The 12,886-nt window shown below is 50.3% G+C and overlaps 1 protein-coding gene across 1 annotated transcript in view; it reads left to right on the forward strand.

Moving 5' to 3' along the window:
• Positions 1–2,159: 2,159 nt before the first annotated feature.
• The window catches only part of LOC115458863 (E3 ubiquitin-protein ligase DTX1-like), a gene marked incomplete at its 3' end in the record, with an annotated part of 78,008 nt that continues 67,281 nt past the window's right edge, over positions 2,160–12,886 (forward strand). Inside the window, exon 1 of the mRNA XM_030188701.1 lies at positions 2,160–2,418. Within this exon, the coding sequence (XP_030044561.1) occupies positions 2,160–2,418 (259 nt within the window). The remainder of the gene's footprint in view (positions 2,419–12,886) is intronic.

Below are 12,886 nucleotides of genomic sequence, written 5' to 3' on the forward strand. Positions count from 1 at the left end.
TGGCCATGTATAGAATCTAGACCTGTGCTCTTACTGCTGCTGAATAAACCTCTCACTGGCACGTCTCCAGTTACCGGCACCTGCTAAGTGGATCAGGGCCTTTGAATATGGTCTCCAGTAACAAAAGTTGCAAAGAGAAATTCAGTTTTCAGTACAGTGAATCAAAGATAAGGAGAAGATGTCCAAAAGAAGGCAGCGGTGAGGGAACAAATGAAATGGAGAGAGACCTTCAGAGAGCTCCTAAGGTTTCCCTGTGATCCGTGAAACAGTGACAGGAACAGCCAAGACGGAAGATAAAAGTGCACCCAGGGTGTGTGAGCAGGGCCTGGCCCTGACCCCGAGAACACCAACAGAGAGAAGGGAGGGGAAAGAGGCAGAAAATCAAAGAGAATGTAAGAAAGCAAAGACTGTAATATAAAAAAAGAGAGGAGACAGGGGGGACCCTGAAATACATATGTTTCCTAAAGAAATGTGGGACTGTCCCAAGCCAGTGAAGTAAGCTAGAAAAGAGGGGAGGGGTGTCCTGTGCAGCAGGCTGGTGAAATTCCAGCTGAAAGGAAGGGGTGGGGGGGGGGGGATCTGCTGGCTCCTGCGGCCCTGGTTTTGTACTTACTATCTGGCCCCCTTTTCTATATAAAGAGAGGTCGCGATATTTTAGATACATAAAATCAATTTGGATTTCTTTGAGCTGCAGAGGGGCTACAGGTGCCAGGGTAAAGGAGCTGGGCTGTTGTGCTGTGATCTAACCCCCTCCCCTGCTCCCGTGCCACCTTCCCCCTGCCAGTGCGAACCAGCAGCCACTGGAATGACAGCTAATGACAAGAGGGGAACCACCAGGGAGCCTCAATGGCCACTGAAGCTAGAGGTGACCAGTCCTGCTGGTCCACAGCAGCCTCCCCTTCCCCCTGGGCAGCCCCGGTTTGTTGGGTTGACGACAACGTTTGCTGCAGGAGGGGGTGGGGGCTTTAATGTTAGTAGGTGGTCAATCGGAGTTGGGCGAAGGGGGCACCGCAGAAATCTTTGTCATGCCTGCATTAAAGAGCGTGCAGGAGGGGGAAGCACTAAACCCATTTTAATGAAATGTACAGCAGGGAGCTCAGCACTGGCGCTGAATATCAAGTGGGCTTTCGGATCTGTCTCTAGTCTTTAACTCACCTCGCCTCTCAGGGGGATGAGGAGTGAATGTGCTGGAGCTTTGGGGGGGGGGGGGGGGTGGAATAGCTCTGCATGATTTGTGCTCTGGATGTGGTGGAGGGGGGCGTGTATGTTTTTAGCAACCCCCCCCCGTGTGTCACAGTAAATCTAAAAACAAGGCGGCTTTCCCCAATCCGGGAGGCAAAAAGATCAGGGATTAAAAAAAAAAAAAAAACACAGCAAAGGGGGAGGAGACAGTCAGAGACTTGGAAATGAAGGAGGGAGGGAGAGAGAAGGGAGGGAGAAGCGCGATCAGCACGAAAGACAAGCGTGGATTTTAATTTTTGTCGTTATTTTTTCCTCCCCCCCCCCCCTGCCCCGTGATTGTGGTGGGGGAGCGTGTCTGCACCTCCACGGGAGAAGGCGGAGGGGGGAGCCAGGAGGATGTGGTAAGAGGAAGCCGATCGCCCTCCACCTGCAGTGGGTGCTGCTTCCTCTCCTCCCCTCCCTCCCCTCCACCGGTGCCTGCCTGCTGCAAGGCGAAGCGCTGCTGCCTCCCTCCCAGCCCCAGAGCTGCTAAAGTGAAAGAGGAAGAAGGGAAGATGGAAGCCCGAGAGACTCCGAAAGAGGCCCCAGGGGAGAAAGAAGCGTGAGAACCCCCCGGGGAAGGAGAGGAGGGGCTGAGGGGGGCCCTGGAAGGCTGTCTCTCTGCTGCAGCAAGGCAACTTTTGCAGAAGGGGAGCTGCAGCCCCAGCAGATCTGTTCATGCATTTTTTGCCTTGAGCTTTCCTTCTCTCTGGCTCAGCTTTTGGGCTGAGGCCACCGGGGACCAGTGACAACAAGTATCAGAGGAGACCAGAAGGGCATCTGGGACCAGCTGCACGAGTGGATCGCGAATCTTGAAATCCGGGCGGATCTGTTGCTTCTCTGCATCGGACTCAACCGAGGAGCGAGCGGGTCTGACCCCCTCCCTCTGCCAGATGCTGCGAGTCTCGGTCAGCCCTTGAGAGAGAGGTGTCGTCGCCATGTCGCGACCGAGCTCGGGGGCTCTGATCTCGGCCAGCGGGCTGGGCTTCCCCCCGCAGAACCTGGCGCGCGTGGTGGTCTGGGAGTGGCTGAACGAGCACGGCCGGTGGCGACCTTACTCGGCCACCGTGTGCCACCACATCGAGAACGTGCTGAAGGAGGACGCCAGGGGCAGCGTGGTGCTGGGCCAGGTGGACCTGCAGCTTGTGCCCTACGTCATCGACCTGCAGTCCATGCACCAGTTCCGACAGGACACGGGTGAGTGGCTAGTCGAGTCACAAAGTGGCTACCCGGCCACATAAGATCATGCAACGTGATTGCATAGTACGGTTACAGCCGCCGGTTTACCGAGGCACCGGTTTTCCAGGATCAGAGGCCACTCTTGGCTTGGGAAACTCTTTCCTCAATGAATCGGTTGGTCGAAAACACAGATAGCCAGTAATTCATATGCAGGAGATAGATCAGCAAACCTCGTATGCAGATGTGTTCTCATGCATATTCATTGTGGTAGTTCTGAAAACCTGCCTGGCAAGGTGTGCCTTCGAGACAGGTGCAGGAAGGTGTCACTGGCCTCTGGAAATCTTGTGTAGTCCAGATGCATGGTTTACAGAGTTAAGGTTAAAGGACTTGTTTGAGTATATGCAATTGGAAAGATTCCCCCCCCCCCCCCCCCCACAAGAGGAGAGGCTTTGGTATTTCAGTGTTATTTGATTCCATGTTGCTGAAGCTTTGCATTTTCCAGCTCTTTTGCTGCAACTTCTGGTTCTGATTTCACGCTCTCTGTTCCTAGGGTGCCCGAACTGACCGACATTTTGCTGTAAGGCCAGTATCTCTCTCCAATTGCTAAGCAGGAGGCTACTGTGTCCCAATGACATTATACTAAACTCATCAGTCTTTACTTGGTGCCTCAATGCCCTGCCCATCTTCTCGCTCTCTGTCTTCATTCTGCATTCTCAGTGCACTCAGTGAGTCCCCGCTGTGCAGTCCCCATCCAACCGCTGAGTCCCCTTTCCCCTGTTGCTGGGTCCCCTCCTCTCTCCAGTCACCCAACAGTGAAGTTTCTGCTCATCACTCGCCCCTTCCCCCAACCACCCAGTTACCATTCTCTCTGTTCTATCCAAAATCCTCAGTCCAGAATCCAAGATGCCATTCTCTCTTCCCCCTACCCTGTTCCCTGTTCAGCATCTTTCCTCTTCTCACTTTCCCTCCTCATATCCAACATTTCCCTTCTCTCTCTTCCCCCTACCCTGTTCGCTGTTCAGCATCTTTCCTCTTCTCACTTTCCCTCCTCATATCCAACATTTCCCTTCTCTCCCCCTGTCTCTTTTTCCAGTCCACCAGAAGGAGCCATAGGGACCCCCCCCCCTTGCACTTTTTTTTAAATACAGCAAGCCAGAACAGGGTGCAAGAGGGAAAGGGGCCAAGGGAGGTGGGTGTATGCATCCACCAGTCCAATAGCATGTGTCCATCCCTGTCCTGCCCCCCCCCCCCCCCCCGAGAAAAGTTGCAGGGTGGACCAGGAGGCTGGATCTGGCTATGACTGTGCAGCAGTGTGAATCAGGGCACCAAAATTTCAGTGCTGTCATGGGGAAACAACCTCTCCCTGGCCACATCATCACATGACCTGCCACGGCTGGTGCTGTTTACTGAGATTCTGAGCTGGCCCTGGAAGAGTGAGGGCAAACATTGTGTTGGGAGAGGCCATCCCCAGTGTCAAAAAATCTCACTGCACAGTAGCTGCAGGATAAGTGGTTAACTCAGTGGCGTAGCCAAGGGTGGGCCCAGGCCCACCAACTTTGGGCTCAGGCCCACCCAATAGCAGCACACCTATGATGTGGCTGGCAGGGATTCCCAAGCCCCCCCCCCCCCCCAGCTGAACACTCCCAACAGCTGTCCCTCCTGCCTACCTTGTAAACAGCAGATCTTGGTCTCTCTGATGTATTCCCCGCCTATGTGGAAACAGGAAGTTGCATCAGGGAAGGCTGTGGGGGCCAACATGAGCAGTGAGTATTAGTTGTTTCTCTCTGCCAGTGAAAATCTTCTATTTAAAAGGTATGCGGGGGAGGGGGGATGTTTGAGAGACCATATGGCATGCAGACGAGAGAGAAACCAAATCACTTGTGGGACAGGGCAGAGTTCTGCCCACCCAACTTGGGCCCAGGCCCACCCAAAACTGGGTGTCTGGCTACGCCCCTGGGTTAACTTTCTGTTTGCCTTTTCACAGTCAAAAGAAAAAAATTCAGTGGGGTCTGCATTGATTTGAAGGCCTTAAAGATCACCGGCTTTTAGACATTTTAGAGTTTTAAGGCAGCTGAGCGGGATGAACCAATCCTGCAGCTGTGATTTACTGTTCTTTGCTGCTACGCCATGGAGCAGGCAGATAAGACTGAGTAAAGGAACTGAGTGGAGAAAGCTTGCAGAGAATATTAATACATGGAAAGGTTTGAAATAGAAGGTAAATGTATACATATAGGGCTTTTTTTTTTTTTGGGGGGGGGGGGAATTCAAATGTCTTATGTATATTATGAGAAAAAAAAGGCCTTTTCTACTTTTGTAGAAATTAAGAACAAAAGCGTTGCCACACTGGGACAGACCGAAGGTCCATCAAACCCAGTATCCTGTTTCCAACAGTGGCCAATCCAGGTCACAAATAAAACAGATTTTATGCTGCTTATCCTAGAAATACACAACAGTTAGCGGACAAAACTAGTGTGTTGCAACACAACAATGTTGGCTGTAGAGGTTATCTCATATCAATCAAAACAACTGTGTCCGCCAATTTTTGGTATGGCTCACAGATTTGTATAGGTTTGTAATCATAGAACACCTCCAGCCAACCAGTAGTATCGATTCATCAACATGTGTCGTTATTGCTGTTTATGCCCTTGACAAAGCAAGAGACCGCGAAACAGGGTCCTGTCGGGCTTACAACGATAACGGAGTTGCTGGAAGGTTTCACTATGTTCAGTTGAAACCCGATGAGCTCCAGCCCTAGAAGACAGCACATCTGAGTCTGGAGCCTTTAAGCTAAGTTAAACTTGTGCATTATTTGCCCGTGTATTGCAATAATGTTTATTTTTTGTACAGTAGTATATTTTGAACTTTAAATATATGAACATTTTTTCGATACTACTGGTTGGCTGGAGGTGTTCTATGATTACAAACCTATACAAATCTGTGAGCCATACCAAAAATTGGCGGACACAGTTGTTTTGATTGATATGAGATAACCTCTACAGCCAACAATGTTGTGTTGCAACACACTAGTTTTGTCCGCTAACTGTTGTGTATGCATACAAACTACTTTTGGACAAAATTGAGCCATTAATTATATATATTTGTATATCCTAGAAATAAGCAGTGGATTTTCCCCATCTTAATAATGGCTTATGGACTTTTAGGAAGGTATCCAACCCTTTTTTTAAACCCTGCTAAGCTAACTGCTTTTACCACATTCTCTGGCAACGAATTCCAGAGTTTAATTACACGTTGAGTGAAGAAATTGCATAGTAACATAGTAAATCACAGCAGATAAAGGACCTGTACGGTTTATCCAGTCTGCCCAGTTAGGCAGCTAGAATTTTTTTTTACCTTCCGCTTTGTGTAGGTTATACCTCTGTAGGCTCTTTTTAAAGTGTAAGGGTGGGTTAGGTTTTGCTTTGATTCCAAACCTCTTTCTGTTTAGGGATCCTTTGGGTTTATCCCATGCATTTGTGAATTCAGCCAGTGGTTTTGTCCCCACCACCTCTTCCAGGAGGCTATACCAGGAATCCACCACTCTACTCTCTCTGTGAAAAAGTATTTCCTGATGTTACTCCCAAGTAACACCTGCAACCTTGATTCATGGCGATTTATTTCCTCTAGTTCTGTCAGTTCTCCCCCCCCCCCCCCCCCCCCCCCCGGCTCTAAATTGAAGCAACGGGACCTGGTCCAACCTCAGGAGCTCAGCAGAGATTTAGTTGCTGTTCTACACAGATGACTAGATCCTCCCTTGGTGCATAGGGAAGGGGTTTTGAAATTGGCTTCCTCCTTTTTCAGTAGTGAGGTCAGGTACTGTAGATATTTCCTTGTCCCCAGAGGGTTCACAGTCCAAGGGGCCCTTTTACTAAGCTGCAGTCAGAAGTGGCTAGCGTGCTGGTAAAATGGCCGCATTTTAATTTCCCAATTAGCACATTGCCTTTAATGCCATCTATTGACTAGGTGGTAAGGTCTCCCGCATTAATTGGGCGGTGCGCGGCAATGTACCCACACTATCCAGTTAGCGCAGGGCACACCTACTTTCCGCCCATAGACAACGTGGAGGGGCATAATCGAACGGGGCGGCCAAGTTTTCATGAGGGCGTCTTCGCAGGACGGCCCCGTAAAGGGGTGGGGCAACCCATATTATCAAAACAAGATGGACGTCCATCTTTCGTTTTGATAATACGGTCGGGGACGCCCAAATCATGAAATTTAGGTCGAACTTAGAGATGGTCGTCCTTAGGTCGTTTTTGAGGTGGTCGTCCATGGCTTTCGGCGAGAATGGAAACTGAGGACGCCCATCTCAAGAATGACCAAATCCAAGGCATTTGGTCTTGGGAGGAGCCAGCATTCGTATTGCACTGGTCCCCCTCACATGCCAGGACACCAACTGGGCACCCTAGGGGGCACTGCAGTAGACTTCACAAATTGCTCCTAGATGCATAGCTCCCTTACCTTGGGTGCTGAGCCCCCCAAAACCCACTCCCCACAACTGTACACCACTACCATAGCCCTAAGGGGTGAAGGAGGGCACCTACATGTGGGTACAGTGAGTTTTGGGTGTGTTTTGGAGGGCTCACATTTACCACCACAAGTCTAACAGGTAGGGGGGGATGGGCCTGGGTCCACCTGCCTGAAGTCCACTGCACCCACTAAAACTGCTCCAGGGACCTGCGTACTGCTGTCATGGAGCTGGGTATGACATTTGAGGCTGGCAAAAAAATATATATATTTTTTTTTTTTAGGGTGGGAGGGGGTTGGTGATCACTGGGGGAGTAAGGGGAGGTCATCCCCGATTCCGTCTGGTGGTCATCTGGTCAGTGTGGGCACCTTTTTGAGGCTTGGTTGTGAAAAAAAATGGACCAAGTAAAGTTGACCAAATGCTCATCAGGGACGCCCTTCTTTTTTCCATTATTGGCTGAGGATGCCCATCTCTTAAGCACGCCCCAGTCCAACCTTCGCTACACTGCCGACATGCCCCCGGGTACTTTGGTCGTCCTCGTGACGGACTGCAGCTGGGGACACCCAAAATCGGCTTTTGATTATGCTGATTTGGGTGACCCTGAGAGAAGGACGCCCATCTCCCGATTTGTGTCGAAAGATGGGCGTCCTCTTTCGAAAATGCCCCGGATAGTAACATAGTAGATGACGGCAGAGAAAGACCTGTACGGTCCATCCAGTCTGCCCAACAAGATTAACTTATATGCTGCTTTATGTGTATACCTGACCTTGATTTGTATCTGCCATTTTCAGAGCACAGACCATAGAAGTCTGCCCAGCACTAGCCCCGCCTCCTAACCACTAGCCCTGCCTCCCACCACCGGCTCTGCCACCCAATCTCCGCTAAGCTTCTGAGGATCCATTCCTTCTGAACAGGATTCCTTTATATTTATCCCACCCATTTTTGAATTCCGTTACCGTTTTCATCTCCACCACCTCCCGCAGGAGGGCATTCCAAGTATCCACCACTCACACGCCTCCTGCGCCCCCAAAAACTTTTTTAGTGTGGGATTAGCGCGCGCTGATTGGCACGCTACCATGGAACACCTCAGTGCTTTTTTTGGCACCCAGCAGGCACACGATCCTGCCTACAGTGGCTTTGTAAAAGGGCCCCTGAGTTTGTTCTTGAGGTAATAGAGAGGTTGTGGGCCTCTTTTACTAAAACGCGCTAGCATTTTTAGCGTACACTAAACGTTGACGTGGCTAACGTTTAGCGCGCCCTAAATATTAGCCTGTGCTAAAAACACTAGCGTTCCGTAGTAAAAGACCCCCCTAAGTGACTTATCCAAGTTCGCAAGGGGCCAGAGTGGGGATTTGAACCCTGGTTCTCAGCTCAGTTCTCCCTCTTTAGGCTGATAACCTGCAGAAAGTAGAAGTACAAGTCCAGACAGGCAATGGGGAAAAGGCTGTGACTGAGACCCTTCGACTGTTTGGGTACTGGATTTGCTAAAAAATGTGGAGAAATCACAGCTGTTAAATCAGTGTATTAAAAAACAGGATGTGGTGAAAAACATCTCACTGCAAAAAAAAGAAAAACACATCTAATAACAATTCAACTAAATCATTGTTTTTAACGAAAGGTGAAAGTTGACTTTGCAAAAAAATCTAGAACATTCCAAAACTTGTACCTAAGGTGCTTCCAGAATTCCATATCAAACGCTTATTGGCATTTTAACAGCATTAGGGGGTAACTGTGGAGCCGAGTCTGCGGGGACTGATCCGTTTTACATAGTAACATAGTAGATGATGGCAGAAAAAGACCTGCACAGTCCATCCAGTCTTCCCAACAAGATAAACTCATATGTGCTACTTTTTGTGTATACCTTGATTTGTACCTGTCCTCTTCAGGGCACAGACCGTGTAAGTCTGCCCAGCACCATCCCCGCCTCCCGCCACCGGCTCTGCCACCCAATCTCTGCTAAGCTTCTGAGGATCCATTCCTTCTGAACAGGATTCCTTTATGTTTATCCCACACGTGTTTGAATTCCGTTACCGTTTTCATTTCCACCACCTCCCGCGGGAGGGCATTCCAAGCATCCACCACTCTCTCCGTGAAGAAATACTTCCTGACATTTTTCTTGAGTCTGCCCCCCCTTCAATCTCATTTCATGTCCTCTCGTTCTCTCGTTCTCAACTGCCCAAGGGGTTTCTGCCTAACTTTACGCCACCTGCTCTGTGCAGGTACAAATGATCTGGGTTCGTTTACGTTACACACACACATAATTTCAAAAGCAGGTGCATGAATACAACCCGTCTGCAAAGCCGCCTACGGGAACGCTCCCACTCAGTTTGGGTAAAGTTCCTTCTGTGAAAGGCTTGTGGGCACATATATGCAAATATTGAACGCAGCTGTTTGAGTAACAGTGTCTTTTCCTCTCTACATGTCTCCAAACACAGCAGACACTGGAAATATGGACTTTGGTTTCTATTAATTAAGCTGTGAAATATAATACACCTCACATCCACAGATGTCTTGTTTCCAGCTGCCAGCCCCTGATCTGTTTTTCAGGAAGCCATCATTTAGGATCTCTGTTGCTCAGGGCAGTGGTTCTTAGACTTTCTCGGGTTCACGGCACCCCTAGGCTAGACATTTCCTCTCAGGACCCCTCCCCCACAGTTTTACTGGCGGGAAGCCCAAACCCCCACCAGCTTGAAGAGGTCCGAGGCCTGAGCTCCGGGCTTCCTGAGCAGCGGCATGCTTCGGACGTTGGCACTCCCGCACAGGCTCAGTTTAACGTGAACTGAGCGTGCGTGGGCGTGCTGGTTTCAGCGGCTGAAGCATGCTGCTGATCTGGTCGCCGCTCGGGCCTCAGACCTCTTCAGCTGGTGGGGCTTGGGCCTCCCCGCTAGCCGGCCACAATTTTGGAGGACATCTTAAAATATGCTGCGGCTTCCCTGTGAGTTTGCTGCAGCGCATAGCGTGGGAACCGCAGGCTTAGGGTTTTTCATGCAGTTCTGTTGATATTTGCTGATAGTGATGGACTTTCTTTACAGTACCTTGTATTCTTGATAACAGAGGGTGACTAACAAATATTTTTTTTTCATGAATAAATAAATACAGGCAGCTGACAAAGTTACGGACATTTTCAACATATGACTTTGGAAGGCTTTTGTGTTTTTAAATAGTTTAATGTTTTGGATGGAATCAGTGCTGCCGGGCATATCTGCTTTGCTGTACTCTTTGGTGGCTTCTGGGGGGGGGGGCTGCCTGCAGCTGCCCCCCACCCCCACTGGCCTCCTCCTTTCCTCAGGCAGAAGATGAGGTGCTGACTTCTGCTGTTTCAAAATGGTGCTGGCTCAGCCCTGCTTCACAGTTTCTGGAACTGGCAGGGATTTATCATGACAGCAGGAGGGAAACTGCTTCTCCTAACTGCAGAGAGGTATTGGGGGAGGGGGGAGGGAGGCCCTGCATGGCTGGGTGGGCTTCCTAGGGTTTTGGGTAGCTTTGTTTTTGTATGGGGGAGGGGCTGAGCAGGCAGGTTACTATTTACCAAGGTTGGAGGGTGAGTGTTGAGCAGTAGCGTAGCTATGGGTGGGCTCAGGCAGCACCTCACATCAACATCTCTCCTCTTCCATGACCTGACGTCCTGGCATCTGCCCGCCTGGCGCTGAACACCCCCTCCCCTCCTGGTGTACCTCACAGGCATCCCCGGCGCCTACAATGATTCATTATTACTGTCTGCACTGGCCCTGCAGGCTTCCATCGGCCAGGTCCCGCCCTCGCTTTCATCATTTCCTGTCTGGCGGGACCTGGCCGATGGAAGCCTACGGAGCCGGTACAGGTAGCAGTAATTGAATCACTGCAGGCACCGGGGACGCCTGTAAGGGACACCAGGGAGGGACGGGGCTCGGCGATGGCCAGTCAGATGCCGGGACGCTGCGGAGGAGGAAAGATGATGTTGGGTAGGTGAAAAAATCTATAATTTTTAAAATATCTCGGGTGGGGGGGGGGGGGGGGCTATGGAGTGCCGTGGAATGGCCCATCTAAGTTAGCTCTGGACCCATTCAAAATACTGGGTCTGGCTACACCACTGGTGTTGGGAGATAAGAATCATTGTGGTGATGTTGTCAAAGGGACTGACACACTGATCTGTGACGCGGGGTTGGCAATTTACACTGTTTCAAAACCAAAACACATTACAAAAGTTTGTTTTCTGCATAACTCTGTCAAAACTGGACTAATTTCAATGAGATTTGGGCTGTATCATCCTGAATAAATTTTCAAAGAGCCTACAGTCACGCTGGCCACCTCACCTAATTGTGTCACTTCATTGCCTGGTTCTTCAGTGTCAACAGATCGAGCCCTGCTGCTTCCTGAGCCCGTGTTTCTTGCAATTTCTTCAACACTTATTCTGCGCTTGCTGTTGAGAACCACAACCTTTCTCCAGATACAAATTTTTTTAATAAGGATCAGATCTCCTTCATTCATCCCATTCATTTGGCAGCAGATACAATGTAGATCAGTGTTTTTCGACTGATGTGCCACAGGCAGTCTGCAGGTGTGTTGCGGGAGTTGAAGGTCATTTACTTTTTAAAAGTTTTCTTGTCTCCAGCGGTCGGCGGCAGTGAGCATCGATTCATAGATCCTGCTCGCGCCAACTCTCTCTGACATAAATTCCTGCTTCCGTGTAGGCGGGAAGCGTCGGAGGGAAGGCTCCGGAGCTGGTGTGAGCAGGATCTATGAATCGCTGCTGCCGAATGTTAGAGAGACAAGAAAAGTTTTAAAAGGTACATGGGGAAAGGGGGTCGAGAGAGACAAAGGGAGATGCCGGGTCGCCAGATGGAGAGGGGATAGGAGGAAGAGATGCTGGATTATTTGTGAGGTTGGGGGGGGGGGGAAGAGAAGGTAAAATGCTGGACCATGTGTGGGGATTGGGTGGGGGAAGAAGGTAAAAGGCTGGACCATGTGTGGAGATTGGGGGGGGGGAAGAGAAGGTAAAATGCTGGACCATGTGTGGGGGTTGGTGGGGGAAGAAGGTAAAAGGCTGGACCATGTGTGGGGATTGGGGGGGGGAGAAAGTAAAATGCTGGACCATGTGTGGGGATTGGGTGGGGGAAGAAGGTAAAAGGCTGGACCATGTGTGGAGATTGGGGGGGGGGGAAGAAGGTAAAAGGCTGGACCATGTGTGGGGATTGGGGGGGGGGGGGGAAGAGAGGGTAAAATGCTGGACCATGTGTGGGGGTTGCTGGGGGAAGAAGGTAAAAGGCTGGACCATGTGTGGGGATTGGGGGGGGGAACAGAGGGTAAAATGCTGGACCATGTGTGGGGATTGGGTGGGGGAAGAAGGTAAAAGGCTGGACCATGTGTGGGGATGGGGGGGGGGAAGAGAAGGTAAAAGGCTGGACCATGTGTGGGGGTTGGTGGGGGAAGAAGGTAAAAGGCTGGACCATGTGTGGGGGTTGTTGGGGGAAGAAGGTAAAAGGCTGGACCATGTGTGGGGGTTGGTGGGGGAAGAAGGCAAAAGGCTGGACCATGTGTGGGGGTTGGTGGGGGAAGAAGGCAAAAGGCTGGACCATGTGTGGAGGTTGGGTGGGGGAGGAAGGTAAAATGCTGGACCATGGGTTGGGTAGAAGGTAAAACGCTGGAACGTGTGGGGTTGTAGTGCCGTGTAAGTGTGCCGTCAGATGAAAAAGGTTGAAAATCTCTGATGTAGATGCTCAATTTGACATTGTCTTCTCCCCCCCCCCCCCCCCCCCCCCCGGAATGTTGGTAGTCTAGTTCCATTGTTCCCTCTTTGTGCTTTCTCCTTGGAATCTTTTCCATTGTGACATCACATCCGCACCCTGTTATGATTGGCTGGATTATTATTGATTCTTTCCTATTGGTGTGTATGATATTACTCTCAGTGTATTCGTGGCTGTTACATTTTGCTGTAAATGAGTTTTCCTAGACAAGGTGAGAAGACCAATACATTTGGCTAAGTTAATTACCTGTCAGCTGCATTTATACTTTGGTATATATGAAACCCCCTGGGGAGAACTAGTA

The sequence above is a fragment of the Microcaecilia unicolor genome, unplaced genomic scaffold (genome assembly GCF_901765095.1).
Source record: "Microcaecilia unicolor unplaced genomic scaffold, aMicUni1.1, whole genome shotgun sequence".
Lineage (NCBI taxonomy): Eukaryota > Metazoa > Chordata > Amphibia > Gymnophiona > Siphonopidae > Microcaecilia > Microcaecilia unicolor.